This window comes from Thalia democratica, chromosome 3 (assembly GCF_965202585.1).
Source record: "Thalia democratica chromosome 3, ktThaDemo2.hap1.1, whole genome shotgun sequence".
NCBI lineage: Eukaryota > Metazoa > Chordata > Thaliacea > Salpida > Salpidae > Thalia > Thalia democratica.
In genome coordinates, this window is record NC_139167.1 from 38,958,867 (window position 1) to 38,984,457 (window position 25,591).

The 25,591-nt window shown below is 25.5% G+C and overlaps 2 protein-coding genes across 2 annotated transcripts; one reads left to right on the forward strand and one right to left on the reverse strand.

The window, feature by feature from the left end:
* Window positions 1–1,411: 1,411 nt before the first annotated feature.
* On the reverse strand, window positions 1,412–7,977 carry LOC145832029 (SWI/SNF-related matrix-associated actin-dependent regulator of chromatin subfamily B member 1-like). The gene is made up of 9 exons (XM_082939398.1): window positions 7,876–7,977; window positions 7,327–7,438; window positions 5,957–6,089; window positions 5,612–5,752; window positions 4,899–5,026; window positions 3,734–3,906; window positions 2,436–2,626; window positions 2,129–2,260; window positions 1,412–1,954 (listed from the first exon to the last, which is right to left on the reverse strand). Exons 1-9 carry the CDS (start codon window positions 7,954–7,956, stop codon window positions 1,924–1,926), a joined length of 1,122 nt encoding a protein of 373 aa, XP_082795524.1. The 5' UTR covers window positions 7,957–7,977; the 3' UTR covers window positions 1,412–1,923.
* A 10,166-nt stretch (window positions 7,978–18,143) lies between these two features.
* Window positions 18,144–21,457, forward strand: LOC145832274 (phytanoyl-CoA dioxygenase domain-containing protein 1 homolog). Its single transcript, XM_082939591.1, has 7 exons — window positions 18,144–18,259; window positions 18,648–18,726; window positions 18,863–19,000; window positions 19,229–19,402; window positions 19,619–19,753; window positions 20,928–21,040; window positions 21,307–21,457. Exons 1-7 carry the CDS (start codon window positions 18,144–18,146, stop codon window positions 21,455–21,457), a joined length of 906 nt encoding a protein of 301 aa, XP_082795717.1.
* Window positions 21,458–25,591: the final 4,134 nt, after the last annotated feature.

The window sequence follows — 25,591 nt, forward strand, 5'->3', positions numbered from 1 at the left end:
TTGTTCAAGTAGGGTACTTGTTCAATATGTTAATAGAAAACTATTGCAGTTTTATAAAGGATATTTTACTAATATATACCATATGTAGGCATTGGAAATAAAATTTTAATTTTTGTAATTTTTCTAAGATTTTGCAAATTTTTCTGACTTTAAAGGACTTTTAATTAATTTTTACCATTTGAAGGCTTTGGAAACAAGGAATTTTGTAAATTTAAACTGACAAAATCTGATTTTTTTTTAATTTCGTCAATTTTCCTGACTTTTTTTAAAACCCCCCATTTTTTCCTGACTTTTGTCATTTTTTAAAATTTTCCTGACCGAGTGGCAACCCTGCATGTTAGGAAGCTAAATTTAAGTAGCATATTTATTATAAATGTTATACTTAAGCATAAAATCTAAATCAAACTAAACTTTACTTAAAATCATAATAAGATTGATTTTGTAGAAAAACAGTCAACTATACGTTTAAAAATATCTTTAGAGGTCTAAGAATAACATTGATTACAAAAGAAAATTAGATATACTATACATAAAACGGTTTTAGCACTAGATAAGTAAGAAAACAAAACTATTTAATTTTAACAAAAATAAAATACCTTAATACAGGGTTGCCACTCATTTTATCAAAATCTTTTCCAGGTTTTCCAAATTCCTTCCAGATTTTAAAAGTATACATTTTCGGTCTATTTTTAGTTTAAAGTTAAGTTTAAGGTAAGAAACTGTTTTAAATAGCATAAAACATTGAAAAGATACTGTAAAGCTAATTTAAATATGTTTTTTAATAAAAAAAATTTGATGATAAATTTTTCATTTATATGATAGATTTTTTGAGTCAAATTGACATTTTACTACCGAACATGGGAAAATTCCAGGTTTTTTAGTGATTTTTGTTCAAAGTTTCTCAAATTCCAGGTTTTTTGCCTAAATTGTCATATTCTAGGTTTCCAGGTAATGTAGAAACCCTCTTAATAGGTGAATTGTTCGCCAAAATTTTTTCTTTACCATTGATATAAAAGAGTTGAGTAAAATTTTTTTTAGAAAACTACTGTTTTGCTAAAACTTAAAAGTCAAATAAATTATAATTAACTTGTTATTTATTATTAGCAAGTAGAATAATGTTAAAAGCTTCGAAATGATAGATACTTTAATAGAACTTGAGCCATACTTTTAACAAACTATTACAAATTTCTGTAAATAAAATAAAAAATTTAAGAACAAAACTAATGTTATCCTTAAAATAATAAATAGTAGTTTTGATAAGTATGAATATACACAAATACTATTTTATAATATATTGAAAGCTTTTTTAATAAATTTATAGAAAGAAAACTCGTAGTTAAATATTTATAAAAATATTACTTTTTATATAAACTATAAAACTTGATCGGAAAACATATTTCTCGACTATTTAAGCCTGGCTTTTAAAAATCATGATTTAAAAAAATTTAAGTCTTTATGTCTTCTAATTTTAGCCAAGTATGAGCTGAAAAAATCTTACTCAAAATAATTAGTAGTTAAATTATTCCGTAATTGATGCTTGACATACAAATTTTAAAAAACACTTATTAAATAAAACTTTATTTCAAAAACATTATATACATTTCAAAGTCCTTCTCTTACACATAAAAACGATTTAAAAAAAAACATAAAAAAAAAAATCTGTTTTAATACTGCATTCAAAAACTGTAGTTTACAAACTTTAATTGCTACCTTTACTGAAATGTTAGCTTTAAACAAAAGTTTAAATGTTCTCAAATAAACGTGTATTTTAATCAGCGAAGCTGGATCAATACAAAACTTTTCAAAAATACAAAAAACTTTAAAAATACATCACACAAATATCGAGTACAAAACAGGACGCAACTTCTAATTTAACTTTGTACAACTTTTAAATTTTTACAACTTTCCACCAATCAAATTCAATCACCACGCTGCAGCGATTCTCCTCATTCTCCTGTGGAAACATGACAAATTTTATAGTTGAGTATTCAATATCTGTTAAAATCTTAAAATATATTAACAGCACTGTGTTAATGTAACATTTTATTGATTGTGGACAAGCTACTTTAAATTATTTTCGGTACAACTTTATACCAATAAAGTTAGAGGTATACAATACAAATGTTACCTTGTGTTTCTGTCCTGGTTCCTTATTTTTTTTTCCATTTCTGCGTCCGACAGGGTTTCCAAGAAAGGTTCCCAACGCTCGGAGTCCGAAGTTCCTCTAAATCCGTGCTCCAATTTTGGAAGAGGACTTTCACTGAAGTTTAAGTTTATTTTATTGTACGAACACATTTCAATATATCAAAAACTACAAGTAAAAATCAAAGTAACTTGTTTATAAAACAAAAACAATATAATAAACTCAACCTAATTACTTTAACGTGTGAAATTTGCACCAAATACTTTTAACATCTTATTTATTGAAATGTTACCTGAAAGCGTAAGTGCGTTGATGCCAGCTGAGCTGACCGCGGATGCTGTAAGTGATCGCGGTGACGAACTCCCCTCCCAGCCCCAGGTCCTTGCACAAGTTCCTGGCGAAACTTTCGGGGCTGTTCTTCGGGTCCGCCATGTCCCACTCGAACTGGTCCACCAAGCTGCAGTTGCCCACGTGAATGTTCAGCTGAAGAGTTTTTAAATGTTTACTTATCACATGAAAATCTAACAGGTGAATTAAAACCGTCCGGGATATTGATAATCATTGTAATGTTTATGGTTTTGTTATTTAGTGCAATAATCTAAAGGTATTGTTGTATTGTGTGTAAAGAAACAAATACAAGGAGTATTTAGATGTTATCTTTAAAAAGAAATAATGTTTTTAAATCTTAGAAATGTAATAAGAGCGCAAAATAATTCAAAACTTGGTGCCTAACAAAAAAAAACTTTTTGAAATTGAAGTTCTATCACAAAATACTATTGCTAATATACCAGGGACAAATGAAAAAAATAGCCTGAGTAATCAGAAACTAGCCAAGGTTTATTTCAATCATTCTAAAAATATTCGGCGCAATTTACTTTTACCTTAAACTATTTAATCAAAAATTACTAAAATCAATACTATAACTTTACTCATGCACACACTAATCCGAATAAATAAGTAAAAACTAAAAGTATATATTTTAAATTTTTAATCTTTTTTTTATAACACATATTATTGAAATTAATATAAAATGTACATTTAGAATTTTACCTAATAATTCAAAAAACATTAATTATATTCATCAAAAACAATTTTTTAACAATATGTATATTTTTAAATTCAAACTTCTTATGTTAATACGACAAGTCTTAATTTTAGCAAACAAATAATAAAGTTAAATGTTTAAATAAAATAGATCAAAGCTGAAAATTTAAGATAATAATTAAAATAAAACAAATTATTGAAAATTGTACTAACTCAATCTAATTCAAGATTCTCAAAAAGGCTTTAAACTCCCCACGTTTCTCAAAATAAAAATTCAGTTAGCTGGGTTATTCATAAACCTCTAAAAAGTTCAAACTGTTTTAAGTGCATGCCAAACCTATGTTACTTATAAATCTAAACCTAATTTAAAACTAAACCGTTGTTCATCACATAATTTTAACCGGTAACAAAACAACAGTTAATTAAAATAGAGACACACTTCTAACGCTAAAATCAAATAAAAAGATTACTAAGTTATTTCAAAACTACAGCATCCACACAAAAACTTAATCCAAAAAAAAAATCAAATTCAAAAGGTTTCACTACCTTGATAATGACGCGCTGGTCGCCTTGTTCGGACAGAATGACCGGCTCGTTGCTGGGCACGGATTCGATTTGCGCTCTGATCGCCTGCGAGATGAGCGGAACGAAAAGCGACGGGTTCACGTCGAGGTCGTCGCACAAAACTTCCGAAAACATCTCCGGCGTTATCAGCTGTTCTGCAATGAAACGAGTCAGTCGATTGTGGAAATGAAAGTTTATATGTACGACAAGTTTGTTTCAATTTAAATAAAAGGAATTTTCTACTATTGAAAATTTTAGATACAATTTATACGAGTGTAATATTTGCATACTTTTAAATTTAGTTCAAAAATAAAAATTAGTAATCTTAACTTGCATCCAAGGAGTGTAAGATTTTATTAATAAATGATGATTGAATTTATGAAATACTAAAAAGCAAACTTATTGAAGTTTGAGCAACAAAGCTAATTTTTTAGCTATTATTTGTAAAAAGTCTATGCAGTATGTATAAGTCGTTTTAAAACATATTATTATAATACTTAAAACTTTTTTATTTTTTCACAATTGTTTTTTCTTTATGTTTATATTATATAATAAATATTTTTGTGCTTCAATGTAATTACAGAAATTTTAAACTTTATTTATTAATCTAAAACTTGTAACTTTTACAACTTAAACACACGCCTTGGAATTTAAAGCAAAAACATAAATTATCCTTAACAGTAAAAGTAGAAAAAGGTTAAATTTCTTTAGATTTATAGCTTCAGATAACAGTTTGTTGTGTCATAAAAACTTACAGTAAAGTTTGCAATAAGTACTATTGCATTTAAAAATTTTAATGCAAAAAAATAATCTAAACTAGGGTTTCTGATAGTGGGCGATATCGCCCTTTTGAGCGATTTTGGATATCAGTGGGCAACTACTAGTAAGGAGGAGAAAATGTAATTAAGTAGTAAAGGGGCTGTATCTAATGAAGAGAGGCGATAATTATTTTAATTATTTATAAGTTGGCGATTAATAAAATTAGTTTGTAAAACCCTGCTCTAAACTATGCAAGAATAAAAAATAAACCTGTAAAAAAATAATGTTTTTTTAATAAATTAAAGTTTATACTTTTATACTTTACTTGAGTTTGTGGCTACATTCAAACTAAAGGATACTGTATACATTAAAAATAACAGAACGAGACCGTTTTTATTCCAGCAGAAAGTATCTCGCAGCTTTTGCCCTTCAACTTCCATGTCCAACCTGACTGGCACCAAAACTTCCGGTTGGGCCGCGTTTTGGTGGATGGCTGCCGCACTGTTGTCCTCATAACTAATCATAATTTGCATGTGTAAGTTAAAAGTACTTGTAAATTTTAAAATATTTGAAAAGATGAAAGACATTCACTTAAAAATCTGAATGTCTATGAATAAATTGTAATAAGTGCAAAAAAAGTTTAATCAACATAACTTACAATCTTAAAGCTAACTTTCAGACACAACAAGGCACTGATTAGCTTTTTATTTACAAGCCAATTTATTATATGATAAATAATCTAAACATAACAATATTATTATTTAAACGTAAAACTTCAAGTTTAAACTTAGCTATCAAAATACCAAAAATAAGGCTAGAAGGTTTAGATCAGAACAGTGTGTGAACTTAACATCTAGGGTGTTAAAATCTTAAGTTAAATTTTATTTATAAAATAGTTTTGTTATGTTTCTTATAATTTAGAGATATATTCTTAAGCTTGTTATTATATAAAAACGAAAACTCAAAACAATGTGACTGTAGTAAGGTAATTTATTCTTTATTACAAGTGTTATCTTAAAACAAAGTAAGATTATTTGAAATTAGAGCTAAAAGACTGTATCTTTTTTGTCAAGCAAATTAAAAAAACCAAACAGTACTGACCAAAAGGGGAAAGTTTTTATTTTCCTTTTACCACGCGGAACTTTGAATATTGGAGTAGAGCAAGGTACTGCATCAATATGATGAGAGCTGTTTGGCATAGCAGGAACCCAATTACTATTTCTCTTCTTATTCAATTCAGATCTGTTGTAAGTAACAAATTACTAAAATTACATGTTATAATTTTGATTTTATTGGCTTTATTTTGAAACTGATGTTTATAAACTTACAACTGAAAAGTATCTCACTGAGTACTTGTTGAATAACAAAATAATTCGCATTTTTAAAGTAGTGTATTAGGAATAATTTTTTAAATAACTGACTGAATAATCTAATATTTTCGCTAACCTCGCAGCAGCTTCAACATGGGATGGATTACCATTTGCGTTGGAAGCTCTAAACTGCTGATCATTACCTTCAAATATTTCTTGCACTTCGCATGCTTTCAACAGAGATACATTTGTTGCTATGTTGCTGTGGCCTTCAAAGGAGAATTTACTAATACTTTTGTGAATCGTATTACCACAAAGTAATGCTAAAATACTGTGTACATAAGTTAATTAAGTATGAAATAAATTTAATCTCCGAAAATAGTTAAACTTAACATTTATGAGGTTACCTAACAAAAGACTTTTACAAACTAAATATTTAACAAAAGTTAAATTTTAACTCACTGGTTAACATTTTTCACTATTTATGAAACAACTTCAAACTGGAAGCTTATAAAAACAACTTGAAAGCTAACTTAAAAACAAACATTTGTCTTGGTGGTATTTTTAATCTACAACATTATTTCAGCTTAAAAATTGCTAATAATATACTAAACTGTACTGTCTTCATAAAAAACAACTGTCGAATTTTAAATCATTTTAAAATAAAACAAACTCTAGGTGCAAAAGAAAACTTTTTTTTACAAAAGGTTCAAAGAAATTTACAAAGTATGTATATATGAAAACTAACTTTTTTATTTATCATAGGAAAAAAATCAAATAGACTAATAAAAAAAAATATATTAAAATAGATAACTAAAACTAATTATGGTGTTTTTAGCTATGAAATTATATTTATCAGTAAAAAATAAAAGCAATTACCAACATTTTCCATCTTTTGTTCCATTTTTTCCTGCATTTTTTAATGCTTTCTTCCATATCTCTATTAAATTACTGAATAGCATTAAAAAAATAAATTCAAATAACAACAAACGAACTGTATTGTTCTAAAACTTTTCAAATGAAACAACCACACCTACCAAATTCAACTAAAAAGTTATAAATGTATGATTACAAAATAAGAACTCTATCTTTATCTACTAAAAAAATAGCTAATGACTTGATCAAATAAACATAGGCTAACATATATCTTATTTATACTAATTAACTAGCATTCTGATTATTTTAAAGAAATTTATTAAATAACTACTACTAGAACATTTTAATAATGAAACTTATAAAAATTCTGAAACTTAAACTATTCTTATCTATGCAAAAACCCTTACGATAACAAACATATATCTTAATTATTTGAAACTAAAACTTTAAACTTATATGTACTGCATTTAAAAGTACTAGCAAGAGTTAAGAAAAAAAATACACAAAAATATATCTATGTATACTTTTTTGATTTGATATAAAATATTTTAGTCAGACTTCAAAAGCTTTAATAAAAACAACATCATTTTAAATAGTATACTATATATATAAATATATTTAAAAAGTTACCAGGAGAACGAATTGCAATTGTTTTTCTTTCTTCTGCTGTTGCCATTCGTCTCCATAGAGAAGGATATCTTTTGTAAAGTGATCCTCTAAACAGCCTCATATAATTTCCAACCTTTAAAATATATAGCTATAATACTTAACAATAATATAATGCTTAATACCAACAGTAATGTTGGTACAAATATTGTAAGTTATTTAATTTGGTTTTCACATACATTTTGTCAATAACTAAGTTGACAGAGCTTGAAATATTTGAGTTTTAATTTGTACCAATATTTTCAAAGCAAAATAAAACAGTATTTTATAGATAAATTTAATACTTTTATCAATTTAACATATAAACATAACATAATCAATAACTGTAATTGCATTTTGTATACATTACAAATTAGTTTTCATATACTTAATGTTTTAATAAAAACTTTATTTCTTTCTTAAATGAATTTAAATTCAAGCAAGCACAGCTATTTTAAAAGAAAATACATTTTTTCGAAGATAAATATAATTTAAATTATTTTTCTCAGTATACACCTAAAAATGTTAACTAACTTCAGATCCTATCATATAGTATTCTCCTCCATCTTCAAGTTGAAACTTTACAGGAGGATGACCAAAAGTTCTTTGAGACATTTTGCTATTTAATATTAAAAACCTAATATGCATTTAGTGATTATTACTTGATATGTTTATAAGCTATCAACTTGGTAGTAATATTTTTGGCATTTGCCTGCTGAGCCAAGAAATTTTTCCATCATCACATTATCAGAAATGATAATGTTCGCATTAAGGGCATAAGGGGTTAAAATTTTTTATTTAAAAATTTGATCTTATTTTGTATAACTTTTACTAAGTTACAAGTTGCTTTTTACAGATTTTAGAAATTCAAAATAATTTTTGAGTTATAGCTGGTCAAAGTCGGAGGCAACAATAGGTTCCTTATGGGAGGCTCAAACTAAAACAGCAAAAATAGACTAATTTACTAAAAATCTATTTTCTCCTGCGCTTTTTGAGAAAACTACTTAAAATTTTCATGAAGTGTTCCTTGATATATTAAGAAAATTCTGTCAGAAATAATTTTATAAAAAATTATTAAAAAAAATATCTAAAAAATAAACAAAAAAAATAAATTTATATTTCAATTTTTTAAATTCTGTTCTGACAGAATTTTCTAAATATTGCAAGGAACATTTCCTGAAAATTTAAGGTAGTTATCTCAAAAAACGTAGGAAAAGATAAACTTTTAGTTTTTTTTTTTATTTGCTGTTTTAGTTTTTGCCTCCCATATTGTTGCCTCCGACTTTGACCGGCTATATCTAAAAATTATTTTGAACTTTTAAAATCTGTAAAAACCATCTTGTAGCTTGGTAAAAACTAAATAAAATAAGATCAAATTTTGAAAAAAGTGTTTTAGTCCCCCCTCCCCTATGCCCTTTAACTAAACTACACAACCATAAAGTCAACAGATGTTTGTTGATAGTTGTGTAGTTCAATTTAGTTTTAACTATATTCAACAGTAAACAATTAAGGCAATAGGGAGCGGGGTAAACCACTTTTTTTTACAATTTGATCTTATTTTGTAGAGTTTTAACTAAGCCTAAGTTGATTTTTATAGAATGTTAATACTTTAAAACTAATTTTAGAGATACAGCTGCTCAAAGTTAAAGAGTACAATATGTTCCTTATGTGAGGCAAAAACTAAAAAAGCAAAATAAGACTATTTCACTAAAAATATTTTTTGTCATATGTTTTTAGAGGTAAATGGCTCAAATTTTTAATTTATTTAGAAATATTTAGAAACATTTTTTGTTAATATTTTTATAATTTTTTTTTTTGAAAATTTTAAGTATTTATTTCAAAAAAGGAAGAAGGAGATAGAATTTTAGTAAAATAGCCTTTTTTGCTTATTTTGCACCTTTGATATGAATTTTATTGTACTCTAACTTTGACCAGCTATATCTCAAAAATTAACTTGAAAATTAAAATCTTAAAATCTTCTAAATGTTATTTTATTAAAACACAGCAAAATAAGATCAACTTGTAAAAAAATATTTATACACTTTGGCCTAAAGTTACTAAAAATTAAGGGCATAGGGGTCACTTTTTTCACAATTTTATCTTATTTTAATGAGTTTTAACTGAGCTGCAAAATGCTTTTCACAGATTTCAAAACTTCAAAAAAAAATTGAGATATAGCAGGTCAAAGTCGAATGCAACAATAGGTTCCTTTTGGGTGGCGCAAACTAAAACTTAAAGCGTAGAACTACTAATCTTTCAGGATCAGTAGTTCTATGCATAATGAACAAATTCTCAAAGTTTCATTGTTTTAATTTAATAAGTGCAATTTCAATGCTTAAACAATATTTGATGTAGTTGAATTCTCTAAAATCTAAGCATTCTACTTCTCTTATTTATGGTTGCCACAGATCAAGCTTAAAAAATTTTCCTGACTTTTCTTGACTTTTTCCTGACTTTTAATTAAAATTTTCCTGACTTTTCTAAATCTAAACTCTTAAGCTAAACTTATCTTAAAAAACATAGTCAAACACTTGTAACTATATAAATCTTTCAATCTTATTTTTATACAGGTTGAAACAACAGTTTTTTTGATGAATTCAATCTAACTTCCATTACATCACTTGAACCATCTGTGTATGATTGATGTAATTGCAATAAAGAGCTCTATCAGCAAAATATTTGTATTTTCTAACTTGATACAGTTCTAGTTTGTATGCATACATATAATCTTAAACTTTTCTTCTAGATGTAAAAGTTTCTCATTTCATACTGTTTTCAAGCAGAGCTTTGTTAATACTTAACCCTAGTTTGAGCTCAGCCTAGTCATTGTGCAACACAAATAATGGTTGCAACAATTTTCCGAGAGAAGATGTGGCAGAAAATTTATTTTTTTTTAAATAGGACTGGTCCAAACAATCTTCCTTTTGCTTGAAGCTCTTTAATGCATTCATTGGACAATTTGCATAAGTTCTAAATTATTTGATGCTAATATCATCTTCAGAGTTGGAGCAGACTTTTTACTTTGTTAAGGAGAGCACAATATTGGCAAAACTTTTAACAACAATTGTGAATCATAATTTTTCAAGACTATGCGGATTTAGGCATGTCATATTACTTACAAATGTACTTTCATAGGCCATTCTGCTCCGGAGAATTTTAACTGCTTTTATAACCAATAATCTACATTCTTTGTTGAAATTTAAGACCTTTTGTTCCTCAACTATGTCTTTTTTCCTAAACTTTTGCAAGAAAATTGGTTGCAGCCTAACCAAGATCAAGGGCAGGTTTTAGGGAAGCTTGATCATTTAATTCAACCTTGAATAACTGGTTAAGGCTGAGGTTTGTAACTACCACGTCTTTCATAATGATGCACAGCAATTTAATTACCAAGCAAAAAAATTCCTAATGTATACAGGCAACAACAGGCTGGGTACTCTTGTACAATGTTAAAAAAGGCTGCATAAGAGATGTCACATAACTAAAGAAATGCAAGAAAATGTTTGTGTATATATCACAGTTTTACTATGGAAGTAAGTACCCTTGTCACAGACATCAATACTAAAGAGCATTAAAAAACTGCTTGTTCAAATTTGCACAAGCGTACAAAATTGCACAAAAATAATTTTGCACAAAGAGACTTTTGCACAAGCAGACAATTTTGCACGGGTTGAATTTTTGTTTTCTTAGATTTTTTATTAGCTTTAACTTTTTCTTTTATTTTTATTATTTTTTTTTACTATCACTATCACCCCTAACCCTTAGTAGCTTTTTTTTTTAGTTAATTTATTTTTATTTATTCATTTTTCTTGTTTTTTTTATAATAATTTTTATTAGTCATTTTTTATTTTTACTATCACTGTTACCCCTAACCCTTACCCTGGGTCAGTAACTTTTTATTTATTTTTGTTTTGTTATTAAATCATCTCTTAGTTTTTTTTTAAATTTTTTTACTCTTGTGCAAAACTGACCCTTGGTGCAAAACTGTCTTTGTGCAATTTTGTTACCTAGCAAAATTTGTCCCCTTGTGCAAAAGTATCTTTTGCCCTCATGAAATTTTGTCTATGTGCAATTTAGTAACCTTGTTCAATTTTGACACATTCCCACTATAAATATTTACAGATTGAGATGAAGACAAGCTTTTTAGAGCAAAGATAGAATAACTTATAGTGACCTTTCAACTACGTTTGACATTTTATCTACATCCAAAACTTCATTGTGACGTAAACAAAAAACTCTCACTATAAAAGTTTGTAATAATTTTAAACAAAAATTACAATAAAAAAACAAGTTCATAACTTTGATAACTAAAACAATATGTATCTTATTATTTACAAAAAACTTACTTATATAACACTTAAGTAAATTAATTAAGTAAGACTTTATAACAAAACACACTTATGTTAAAACATTAGCTGGGATGGCAAAATACAAAATAACAAGATGATTTACCTGTAATTAGTTATTTATTATGCATTTAAAAAAAGTCTAATTGATAATTGAATAAAAACTATTATAATAAACAGAAATACAGTTTGATATTAGTGCGGCATCATCATCATAGTTAAATACCATTTTTTTTAATTTCCAAGTTTTTTATATATTTATATATGTTAAGTTATTTATTGTTATTTTATTTTTTTAATAATTGTTGAGTTTGTTTTAGAGTAACTAACAGGGTTTTTTAAAAGGTATAGTTGAAACTTATTTTGTTTATTTTTATTTTTAAGTGAGATTTATTAACTAATATTTTTATCTACTTAAGTTATTTTTAAGTCTTTTTCTATTTTTTTGTTTTATTTTTTAAACACATTAGTTTTAGAAAAGTAAAATATGTTACTTATACAGGGTAGCCACTTGTTTTTTTTAAATTTTTTCCAGGTTTTCCAAATTTATTCCAGGTTTTTAAAAATAAACATTTTTAAGTCTATTTTTAGTTTAAAGTTAAGTCTAAGGTAAAAAAAACTCTGTTAAATAGTATAAAAACACTGAAAAGATAATGTAAAGCTACTTTAAATATGTTTTTTAATCTAAAAAAATTGATGATGACAAAATTTTTTAATTTATATTATAAATTTTTTGAGTCAAATCGAAATTTTACTACTGAACATGTGAAAATTGTAAAAATTCCAGGTTTTTTAGTGAAACTTGTTCAAAATTCCAGGTTTTTCCAGTTTTTTTTCAAAATTTTTTAAATTCTTGGTTTTTCCAGGTTATTTTACCTAAATCAGGGTTGTCACTTGATTTTTCAAAAAAATTTCCAGGTTTTCCAAATTTCTTCCAGGTTTTTAAAAGTAAAAATTTTTGGGTCTTTTTATAGTTTTAAGTTAATTTCTGTAAAAGAAACTGTGTTAAATAGTACAAAAACATTTAAAAGATGCTGTAAAGTTACTTTAAATGTGTTTTTTAATAAAATAGTTTTTTGATGATACAAAAAATCTTATTTATATGATAGATTTTTTGTGTCAAATTAAAATTTTAGTATTGAAAATGTCAAAATTATTAAAAATTCCAGGTTTTTTCAGGTTTTTTGCTCAAAATTCCAGGTTTTTCAAGGTTATTTTCAAAATTTCTCAAATTCCAGGTTATTTTTGCCTAAATTGTCAAATTCCAGGTTTTTCAAGGTTTTTCCAGGTTTCCAGGTAAAGTTGCAACCCTGCTTATAGCATTTTCACCACTTCTTCCTCTTTGTTCTATTATTGACCTTTTTAATGCATTTTTTAGGGTTGCTCTTGTAGAGAGGGCAACAAGAAAATGTGAACGTACATGATCATAAAAATTGAAATCTTTGGGAGGAGACAGTGTGGTGTCCATAGTAGACTATGATTTTTATGGTTAATATTAGCAGAAATGGGTTTTAAAAGAGTGCATACCATTTTTTTCCTTTAAGAGTTAATTTTTTTAATTAGCTTAAGTTTATAAAAAAAATCATACATTTAACTCAAAATTAGATTTTATCAAAGTCTTAAATAAAACTTATCAAAGTTATTTACACATATATGGTGTGAGGCTCGATGACCGAAAGGTCTTTCTCCACACCAATCCATTGACCATAGTTGTGAGCGTCCACTTTTTTCTTTCTTCCTTCCCTGAAATTTAAACAAAATGCAATTTTACAAATCTGTGTTTAATATTTCAATTCCTCAGTTTTTATCTTACACATTTCAAAATTCACCTTTCATAACAACAATTAAAATCATAAGGGTTAAATTATATAAAAAAAAATTATAAAAAATGTAAAAAGAAAACAAGAAACAATATTAAACATAAAAATAAAAAACTAAGATGTATTTTTTGTTTATATCGAATGTATACAATAAATGTAAAATATTATTTAAGCAATCGTGATTTCACTACTTATCTAGCTTATTTAAAAAGAGTGAAGTAATCTACCCACACTTGCTTAAAATACGTAAGCAATAAGTAAAGTTTTTTTTTTAATAACTCAAATGGTAAACTACAAAAGCTTTAAAAATTGAAAAAAACAAGAGCTAACTAATTTAAAAATTTATCCTTAAAATCAGGGGCGTGTCAGATTGGAGTGGTACAGACCAGTGGCGTAGCGTGGTATTTTGGTCAGGAGGTGCTCAAATTTTTTTCTCAAAAAATTCACTAAATTAAAACTTTTGTAATTAGCTATAAAAAGATCTTTTTATAAGTAACATATTTAAAATAAATTTATTAAGTAAAATAAATTCGAAGTAACTGTTTTTGAAAATACTTATATATTACAAAATTAAACAGTAAAAAAAGTATAAATTTCATTAGAATTACTTATACTTGCACAAATGTAAACTTACTAAATAAAAATTGTTTTTACTACTTACAGTAAACTTTATATCTTTAAAAATGAATATATTTAATAAAACGAAAGTATCTGTTTTATTTACGAAAAAGATATCAATCAATCTTTTTAATATACAATACAACAAAGATAACAACACCTCAATGCACATAACTTAGATAAAGTTACGCAGAAGTTAAAATAGACCAACTTTATAACTGTTGTTAGAATTTATTACAACTTTGTAAAATAGTTAAAAGTATACTTTTTAGATTTAGTTTATCTGATTGTAATTGTATAAAATAAAAATCACAAATAAAGCTTATTTCTCACAGGCCGACACGCTTTTTTTTTTGTATGTTTACAAAAATAAAGGTCAGAAAACTAGCAGTAGTCTTAACATTTTTTGTAGCATAAAAAAAAAGTTTTAAAATTGTTTAATTTTCCTTTAAGCGTGACGTATTTATTTTTGTAAACTTTTTGTAGAAAAATCTCTCACAAGGTTATAATACTGTGGTGCGCTAATTAGTTGCGTTCTTTTTGAGTCTAATTTCTTATGAATTCTCATGAAGTTAAAAAAATTTTCCTTTTGGAGTTTTTCATCAACATCGGTACGCACTTTCGCTTGCGCACTGAATCAGTATATTGGGTAATTTCCCTAACTTGTCACTAATTGGTATTCAAATTTCGTTTAACTTTTCGAATACTACATAGTTAAAAAAGGCAAATTAAGCAGAAAAAATAAACAATAAAAAATAAAGATATTACATTCTTTTTGTTTACTTATTTTCTTATTTTTGGTTGACACGCATGTGCCAGTGTCCCTCCCCACGCCACGCTATAACAATAAATATGATTTAATATAAACAATTTAGTTTTGAGTGTTTTTACAAGTATTTGATATATTCTAAATAAACTATAATCTCTAATTTTATTTGAGTAGGAGAGCTTATAAATACTATGCAAGCTTAAACTAGAATTTGAAATAATAGTTATTCAAAGAAAACCTATGTTTTCTAGTTTCGTGAGCTGTTCTTTATATAAATTAAACTGTAGTTTTTAAGTAATAAAACAAGATAAAAGTTTTAATAAAACTTGTTTAAAACAAAACATAATTTAAATGTTTTTTTTGCAATACAGTGTTGACTGCGAAATTTTATTAGGCTTATAACTTAACAAACATTTAAAGTAGACTTATATATTTAAATTAGCTTTTATTTTTCCTTGACATATTTTCTCCCTACTATTTCTTTAACATCTTTTTTTGAAGTTAAACTAGTTCTAAAAATTTTTTATGATTTTAATAAATTTGAAAGTTTTTCAAAAAAAAATTATCAAAAGCTATCAAAAATTTCAAAGCTAAGAAAACTTCTAGAGAGGTCTTTAGAATTTAAAATGGAAAACTATTTTTATTTGTTTATCACAAAAAAAAATTACCCAGTTGTAAATAGGGCCCTGTTTCAAAAATAAACCCCTATTACGAGTAAACTTTTTCAATAGAAAAGTATGCGTTGTTCGAACAAGAAATAAATTTGTTCTTACAACTAAAAGAATAAAACAAACAAAATATTTCAATTTTGAATAAGTGGCAAAAAAAACACTTTATAAAAAAACTCTAAAAATGTCAAAATATTAGCTTTATAAAAGTTTTGTAAAATAAATATTTGATAAAACTAATTCGATACCTTTTGCTAAATTTTTTCTAAGTAGTAATGCTAAAAGCTTTTTTATTTTTGTTGAAAAAAGTGACTAACCCTAATTTAACTAAGAAAATGGTACTAGTCGTCGCATAATTAATTAAAAATGACAATATATTTAATAAATAAAAAGTATATTATCCTAACAAAATTGTTGATAACAAAATCATTGAATTAGGTTTTTAGCAGTTATGAAAAACAAAATTTAATAGAAATTTTATAATAGTTTTAGAAAGTATTTTATTTTAGACAAAAAAAAACTGTTTACCTAAAAAATAAAGAAAATTTTTTTAAGTTTTTTAACCGTAAAAACCAGAAGTTTTCATACTACATTTTACTTCAAAGAATATTCTGAACTGAATAATAATAGCTATCTACATTTGTTTAAATAAGATTTAATTTTACGCTTGAAATTTATAGCCATGACATAGAGAAAATAAAAATAAAATATTAAAAACTTTCAAAATTCTTAAAAAAAGATTGTATTAGCTAATCGAAAAACTGCTTTAGTGTAGGAAACTGTAAAAGTTTTGAAATTGTGTAATTAACCTTATTCGTTTATGCATAAAACCAAACTTTTTACTATAAACTTTAAACTATAACTTATAAAAACAAAATATAATAATTAAACTTCTATGGAGCAATAACTTCTTCAAAAGCTTAATTTCGTTTTTAATTTCTGATTATTTTTTATAGGCTTTAATTTAGTTTAATGCAACAGATGTTCAAAAAGTATTAAGAAAAAAGTTGTTATTGTGCTTATTTTTAACCTTAGAGTACAAAAATAAAAGATTAAATAAATTAATCACCAAAAAAAAAAATAAACATATTTAGACTTTATGGTTGACGTCATTCACTTTTCAATTCACTTGAAAACATTCAATTTTCTGGTTACAGGTCAAAACTGCCTGAGGGGATAAAATTGCACGAAGACAAATTTGCACGAAGGGTCAATTTTGCAATAAGACACTTTTGCACGAGGGGACAAAACTGCACAGAGACAATTTTTCAACAAGGTTAAATTTTGCACGAGTGAAAGCTTTGCACGGAAGGTCAATTTTGCATGAAGGGTCATTTTTCACGAAAGTAAAAAAAATAAAGAAAAAAAAATCTTTAAGGTAAGTTAATCGAAAAAAAAAGCTACCGATCGAGGGTAAGGGTTTGGAACAACAGTGACAGTAAAAATGAAAATAAAATGATAAAATAAAAAATAAATTACCGACCGAGGGTAAGGGTTAGAGGTAACAGTGATAGTAAATATAAAACAAATATGTATTTTTATTTAATAATAAAATAAATATAAATAAATGAAATTAAAACTTAAAAATAATTTAACCCGTGCAAAATTGTCATTCGCGCAAAAATAACTCTTTGTGCAAAAGTGTCTTCGTGCAATTTTGTTATTGTGAAATTTTGTCTTCGTGCAGTTTTGTCCTCTCGTTCAATTTTGTTTGCTCGTACAAATTTGACACTTACCCCAATTTTCTTCAGTTACTTAGTAAAACAAAATATTTGTTGACAAATTTTAAAATTTTTAAGCTGCATCTTGTTGATTACAATTGTTTTTATATAAAAAGAAAAAAGTTTAAAACTTTTAAATACAACTTTATCAGCTTAATTTTTTTTCTCTAATTGATTTTTTAAGTACTTAAATTATTTCCTACTTCTAAATACTGTTTAAATATAGCTACTATGTTTAACTTTATTTTAAAGCATAAATATAAACTAAACTAATTAAGATTAACTATCAAAACTAAATTTACTAAATAAAAACTTATAGAAAAACAAAACAAAGATAAGGATTTGTTGTTGAATTTGAAAAACTTATAAAAATTCAGTTGAAATGCTGCTAAACTAGTTACACATAAAACTTTGCTGCAATGTGGTTTTTTATTTGTTTAAACTTCATCATATCAAAGTTTTCAACTCGAAAGTATTATTGATAGTTGTTTTCAAAACATTTAAAGTAAGCTTTGTGTATGCTATTACAACAACTATTCGTGGCACTATATAAACTTTTATGAGCTTATAAGTTTAAAGTTACTTTTTTTATATATTTGCTTCAGTTTACTATAAAGTGAAAAATTTAAAGTACGCTTTCAAAGCTTAATTCGCAACTGTTATTGTTTCGTTTTATATTAAATACATTAAAAGTTAAACTAGAGTTGTCTATTTTATTGTTTATGTTATAGTACATAAAAATAAAAACTAAAACTTTTTTATCTTAAATTGTTTATAAAATATCTCTACTTAAGCCGATGTTTAATAGCAGTGGTGAGTATAAATTTTTCAAAGTCTAAAGAGCACGAATAACATAAACAAAAATGAAGGATTGGAGTTTAACCCATGGAGATACAGGTTCATTAAGTTCGTTTTGCAACCCGCAAAAGAAGATGGATAGCTTCAAACTAAGTCAAGAAAGTGTAGAAAGATACAATAAGTAAGTCTTTTATATACAATTTTTGCTTTATAGTATACTCATTATAAAAAAATGTACGTAAATATTTTTCTAATTAATAAAAAAATTTCACTTAGTCCTACTTATTATTTATGTTGTATCTATTTAAAAAATCACATTAAAAGTTTGATTACAAAAAACGCGTAAGTTTTTGCAAACATCGCAAATACTTAGCAACAGTTGATCTAAGGCTTAGAGTAACTTAGATTCTAAGCAACTCAACAGGTGATAAAAGTTTTTAATAGATTTGATGCTCTTTTAATTTAACCTTAAAATATATGAACATAACACCTGTTTTTTTCATAAATACAAAATTTTATAAAAGTATTTTGCACTTAGTACTACATATCGCAAAAATAACATTATACAGAGATGGATTTTTAGGACCGGTACGTGTACTCGATGAAAACGACTGCGAGAAGTTGATAGAAGATTACCAAAATTTAATTGTTAGACGTTTTAAGCTTAGTCGGTTTTTTAAATGTAGACTAGGGATATTTTACAACTTCAAAACTAGAAAGTTATTGATAAAATGTTACAAATGCTGGTTTAGTACTTTTTTATTAGTTTATATCCTTATTTTAGGATGGTGATGGAAACAGTCTTTTCTATGAATACCATAAAAACCAAACAGGAGATAGTAACAACGTTTTATTCCACGCTTTAGGACATTGGAGAATTACACAGCGTTTTCACGATCTTGTGTATTTAAAATCTATAACGGTATGCTTAAGCTGATCTTTAACGATAAAAACAACGAATGAACAAGAATTTAATTATTGTTAATTTATATTTAACTTTTGACTAAGTTCAAAACAACTTTTTATAAACAAATTTTATCTCAGTTACTTTGTGATTTAAATTTCTACCTACATTTTGGCAAAGGCTACAAATTTCTGTCTCAAGTACACTTTAAATTAAAATGCGTTTAAGAACAACAGCAAATTCCAGGTTCCAACATCGCAATTAATCGCTCTTACGGGCGATAGTGATAATAATCAGCATGCAAATGTGAGACTGTGGCATGATCAGCTGTTTGCAAAACCACCGAACCATGGCGGATGCGTTGCGTGGCATCAAGATTTTAGCTACTGGACCAGAACTTTCCCTATGCGGCATTTAACCGTAAGACTGCTTTTCTCAGACAAGTAGTGTTTAAATCTTATAAGCTTGGTCATTATTGTTTATTATTTAATTAAACTTTGCTAAGTATATTTTAGTTTTTGAAAAATTAATATGCTACTTTAAAAACAATAAAGTTAAACATTTATTGTTAAATATCTCTCAAAATTGTAAGTTGTTAATGCTTATTTAGTTTTTTATTGATAATTAATAATACAGGTTCATATAGCTCTGGATGAGCAAACTATTGAAAATGGATGTATCCATTACATTCCAGGATCTCACCATTGGACGCGAGACGGGAAGCCTCTCCCTGTTACTGATTACAACTTTAAAGACATGGAGTCTATTAAGGTAAAATTAACATTTTTTAGTTTAATTTTAGAAAGTTTAAAAAATAATTTTTTTATCATTTTGGAAGTTTTATGCTGAGTGTTTTATGTATAGCTAAAACTAAAATTTAATTAAATTAATTTTTAATTCATACAACTTTTGTTCAAACATTTAATTATTTAAAAAAGTTAATGTATAAAAAAAATTTGATGATTTGAAAGAAAGAAGATACAGTACACTACCGCTTAAGTACGCAAATTGAACCCGACCAAAAAGTGCGTACTTAGCACGGGTAGTGCGTACTTTTTGACGACATAGTATAACATGAAATTTAGTTGTTTGTTTTCTTTCTTACAACTAGCCACCAAATAATTAAGCCAAACAAACAAGTCTTTTTATTTTAAATAACATTTAATACATAATTCTAATTTGTAAAATTTTTTTATAAATCTTGAAATGATTTATTTTTTCTATAAAACGTTTCTACATAATTAATACATACATTTAATATAGAAAGTCAATGTCAGTCAATGATTAAAATAAAAAAAATAAGCTACATTTTGTTTTGTTAGAGGAAAAGTACCAAACTACATTTTGTTTACCAAACATTTTCAAAACATCGATGTATGTACATTTAAATTAATTTATGACTTAACTATTTTGTATTTGTAGGTTTTTTTAACTTTGTCATCTATATTTATTTTATAGCATTACAGCTCAAATATCATTATTCTTTTTACTTTTCTGCAACTACTACATAAGTATTTAGTTTATTAACATTTAATAACAGGACTGTCACAATCTCAGGTTACTTTAGACTACTCAGGATTACTCACTTTAGTTTAAAAGTTGTGAAAGTCTCAGGCTAACTCAGCAGGTTGGCTATTCTACCTAGAAACATAAAATAATCTGGAAAAACTTGATGATTGAAAATTTAGGCAAAAAAACTGGAATTTCTTATAAGTTCTAGTATAACATCCTTTACTTTGTCTTTCTGGATAAGTGCGTACTTAAGGCGTGATGCGTACCAAAAAAAGTGCGTACTTAAGCTGTAGTATACTTGAAGTAATAACCTAAATATCTGTTCAAAAACTTAAACTACTTTTTATAGTTTCGATTAATATTGGTATAGAAATTTATGTTAAAAACTTTAGTAAAAAATAGTACTTAGTCAAAAAATGTCTATGCTTTACAGACAATTTTAAACGATGAAGAACTGCGAGATTTCAAGCCAACAGCATGCAAGTTGAAGCCAGGTGAAGCAGTTTTCCACCACCCCCTTGTAGTACACGGATCTTTTCCTAACAGGTACTCGATAGTTACTCACTTACTTCTTATCCTTTGTAAACTTCATTAAGTAACGTAAACATTTCTACATATAGTAATAAATTTGAAAAAATTTAAAACAAGTCAAAAGTTTATAAATGTACGAAGGTTTACTAAAAAGTTGTTTATATTAAGTCTAAAGAGCTTGGAATATTTTATTTTACTTACTTAATTTATTTTAATTACTAATAGTTTATTTAATTTTATTTTATTTACAAAAAAGACTTATAAAAACAGAATATTTACAGATCAGTCAAGCCAAGGCGTGCTGCTGTAGTGAATTACATAGAAGATGGAGTAAGATCTAACACAGATGATTTATTATTGGATAACACAGAAGTTATAAGCAAGGGTGAAAAAATACAAGGAAGATTTTTCCCTATTGTTTACAAAAGTTAAACCAACAATTTAAAGTAAAAATTTAAATGTGAAGAATCATAAGTATTGATTTAAATCTAATTACATTTTTAAGCTTATTTTTTAAGTTTCATTCAAAAATAAAAATTTGTTTCTTAAAAACTACTGAAAGAGCGTTTTAGTTCTACTTATTTGTGTACAAGATATGTTTTGATTAAAAGAGTAAAGTTTACTTGAGCCTTAGTTGTTTTAATTTAACATAGTTTTGTTTGATATAACTTAGTTCTATGATATGCTTGAAAAACATAATTGTTAATAAAAAGCTGTAAAACTTCGTATTAGAATGTTGAACATGTTATTTGATCAAGAATTGTCGTGTAGATATACTTGATTGAGTAATTTGTTCAAAATAATTGCATTACATGAGTGCATATAATTTTTTTAAACAATTTTGACTAATGTTTAGTATTAAATACCAAAGTTTTGAAAAAATTCCATATTAAGATGATTAAAATAACGAAAAATGTAAAATCTAAGAGCAATTGTATGTTTTTAAATCAATTAAAGTACTGCAATATAAAAGATTTTTTTTTGAATATATAAACTTGTTTTTCAATCAATTATAAAGTTAAGTTATATGTTCTTGAGCTTGTAAAACTTTAAAACATAGCTTTTGTCAAATTATGAAAAGTCAGGAGAAAATGAGATACTAACTTCGTGATAGAATTTAAGTAGCTAAACCTAGCAACGCATTAAAATGTATTTACATTATGATAAAACTTTTATTAAAATCTTACTTGTCCGAGTATTACTTCTTGTTATAAAACATGGAAATATTTTTTTTTGATAAATGTTACAGCTTTGATTTTCATCAGCGTTTAAAAATAGTTTGAAAAAAAAAAAAAAAAAGTTGTTTATGCATATATTTGTGACCTTAAGTGTATAATAAAAAAAAAATTTAAAAACGTAAAAAAAATACTTTAGATTATTTATTTTATTTGTTTATAAATAAAATTCTCTAACTAGATAATTAAAACTTACTTCTTTGATTATTATAAACTATGTTTCTTTTAAGCAAAATTGTCAAGTTGGTAAACAACTTGAACTATTTATTTTAGTTTTAATTATATCTATAGTCCTTAACTTTGTCATTCTTGTTTTCAATACAGAATTAATTAAAATGTACAAAATGACAGGTTATTTTACTGTACTATTTTTACAAAGTATGTTAGCTGAGAATATCTACTTAGATTTTGCATTTATTTTTATTAACTTCCTACTTAAGTAAGGTTATATCTTTACTAAACACTTAAATAAATATTTTGAAATAAAAACTTTTTTTTCTCTTTTCATTGTCTAATTACTTAAGAAAAAGTCTTAAAGTTATTTAAAAACGATTTTTTAGTCTAACTAAAACTCTTAAAGCTATAACGAAAAATACAGCAGCTTTTTCAAATTAGAAAATGACAAAAATGTCTTACATTACTGGTTAACTAAAACATAACCAAAATTCTCGAAGTTACAGATAAAGTTGAAGCAACTTCATATAAATAACAAACAGTAAGAAGTCATTAATTTAACTATTAACTAAAAAGCCTATTTTAACTTTACAGAATTTTAAGTACTTGTTAAAAAACAAAATATAAACACTGCTTATAAAGTTCAACACAAGTATGTAAAAAATTTCAAGTATTCATACCTGTGAAAACAACAATTTTTTAACTAATATACTCTTAAGTGTGTAGATTATGATAAATTATACATTAAAGTTTAAAAGTATTAAAACGGTTATATCTTTATTAGTATTTGCTTTAAGGTTTTTCTCAATAGTTTTATTATCATTTATTATATAAAAAATAAGATACTCACTACTTTTACAATTCAACTTAAACGTTATGCTATGCATGTAGATATAAGCGCGTATAATTGTTGTATTGCTTGAAACTTATTTTTAATTAAAACTTAAACTCGTTTATTTTTCGATTTATAATTACAAGTAAAAAGTTATACCAAGCAAAACTCATTTGTTTTTGTTTGTTTTCTTACAAGATTGCGATCTACTCTACGGTGAGATATAATTGTAACCAGTTCAGCGAATCAACATCCCGCGGCGGATTGTTTGTGTTTGTAGCAGAAACAAGTTCAGCTGGCAGATTAAACTTTAAAATACTTTTGATGATTTCTATCACGTTTCGTTTTCTTTTCTGAATCAATTCAACAAGAAAATTTTTAATAGTTAATTTAGGTTTTGAACTAGTTCTGTGGTAATTATAAAAGTATTTTGTTTTAAAACTTTTATTGTAAAATCTAAAACTACTTTTTATTTTATTTTATTCCTATATATGTAATTTTTATAAGTTAAGTTAGAAGTTTTAGTAATTTCTTTTTTACTGTTTATAATTTTAAGTAAAGTGTTACAAGACTAACTAAGTAGCAAAACTTGAAAAACTGGTAATTTATATTTTCTTAGTTCTTTTAGAAGCAGTTATTCATTAATTTTTTCTCCACAAATAATATTAAAGATTTTGTGTAAAAGACTAAAATAAAATGTTGATTGTTTTTAATGATTTATTATGTTAAATTTTATTTACTTTTTAAATTTGAATATATATACAAAAGTATTGAACATACTTATTTTAAAAATAATTTTTTTTAGGCTTGGATTATATAACTTTCTTTAATAAAATTTACCTAAACAGGTCGCTTGTTAAAAAACAAGTTATTAGGTAGTCTGCGAACTATAATAATGTCTTAAGTCTGCTTAAACAGCCCTATTTAATTTATTTTTAACAAAATTGTAGAGCGTCAAGGTAGTAATGAGTTTTGTAAACTAATGTAATGCAATTAATCATAACAAATTTAAAGTGTTGTTTAAACTTTATATGTTTTTCTTTAATTAAAAAAAAAAGTTGTAAATAAATTTATTTTAAAATATCCATTTTACTTAGTTTTAAAATAGCAAAAAAGTTTTAATTTTGTTTAGTTTTATTTTTTAATCAATTTTAGATTAAAAAACTACTTTAGAATTTCTAAGTCTAACTTTTTTTAATGTGTTTGAAATAAAAGAAATTTCTTAGCACTCTAAAAAACACAACTTCGTACAGACCATTTAGCTAATTTACAAAGACTAAGCTTCAAACAAAATTTACTTTATGTATTTGATTAAAATAAAATTTTATAGTTTAGGTATTTAAACAAAAACTATATGGAAAAGTGTTTACCATGTGTAATAAAAATTTAAACAAAAACGAACAATGAAAAGTAAAAGATGTATTTTTAGCAAACTTAAATAAATAATCTTTTTATTTAATAGAACGTTGAATATTCTTTTTTTTATTTCTAATAAAAAGTTCGATTCATATTTTTGACAAAAACAGGAAAACTACATAGTTTTTAGAACTTATTTTAAACTTCAAGACCTTAATTCATTAAATCTTATACTAATTTATAACTTTCATAAGCTTTGACAGATAAAAATTTTAAAATTTTTATAATGCTCAAAATTTAAAGCTAAACGTTTGTTAATAGAGATCTTAGTGAAGCAAGTTCACAGGAATATATAATAATTAGAAATCTTCACAGTACTCTTTCTTTATTAAACTCACATATGTTTCTGTGTGTTAACTTGTGAAAGTTTGTTGTTTTTTAAAGTTTTGTATTAACTCTGATACAGATTAAAAAAAATCATCGATATAGATTAAAGATATATGACTAGAAAAAAATATATAGTTAATATAATTTTATCATTCATTACACAAATACGAATACATTTTAAGCAGAGTTTTCTAAAGGGGATAATGTCGTCCCTTTTTTAGCAATTTTTGTAAATCGGGGGCGATAATTAGAAAAGCGGCAACAACTTACTTACAATAAATATTCTGAGTTTGTAGTAAAACGTTAAAGAAAAAAAGTACAAGGGATAGTTAACAATAAATTGAAACTTACATTAAATATTCTGGGGTTTGTTATGATGGAAGGCGAACATTTTTTTGTTTTCATAAAAAGAGACGATTATAAAAATAAGTTTGGGAAACTAGACTTTAAAATTAAATATTATTACTATTTTTTTTCTAATCATACAGTTATAAAAGTCTAAATGTGATAAGTTTCCAGTTCAATATTTTTTTTTCTTAAACATTCTAAACAGTTATAGTAATAGTTGTATAATTGAGATTT

What these genes read in the sequence shown, in the direction of transcription:
- LOC145832029 (XM_082939398.1), bottom strand. Translation starts at nt 7,956, where the DNA reads ATGTCTCAAAGAACTTTTGGTCATCCTCCTGTAAAGTTTCAACTTGAA. An exon ending in CATGTTGAAGCTGCTGCGAG is followed by an intron (nt 5,753 to 5,956) that starts GTTAGCGAAAAT and finishes TACTTACAACAG; the next exon opens with ATCTGAATTGAATAAGAAGA. An exon ending in TTTCTGCTGGAATAAAAACG is followed by an intron (nt 3,907 to 4,898) that starts GTCTCGTTCTGT and finishes GTTTCATTGCAG; the next exon opens with AACAGCTGATAACGCCGGAG.
- LOC145832274 (XM_082939591.1), top strand. Translation starts at nt 18,144, where the DNA reads ATGAAGGATTGGAGTTTAACCCATGGAGATACAGGTTCATTAAGTTCG. An exon ending in AAGATTACCAAAATTTAATT is followed by an intron (nt 18,727 to 18,862) that starts GTTAGACGTTTT and finishes TCCTTATTTTAG; the next exon opens with GATGGTGATGGAAACAGTCT. An exon ending in TCCCTATGCGGCATTTAACC is followed by an intron (nt 19,403 to 19,618) that starts GTAAGACTGCTT and finishes TTAATAATACAG; the next exon opens with GTTCATATAGCTCTGGATGA.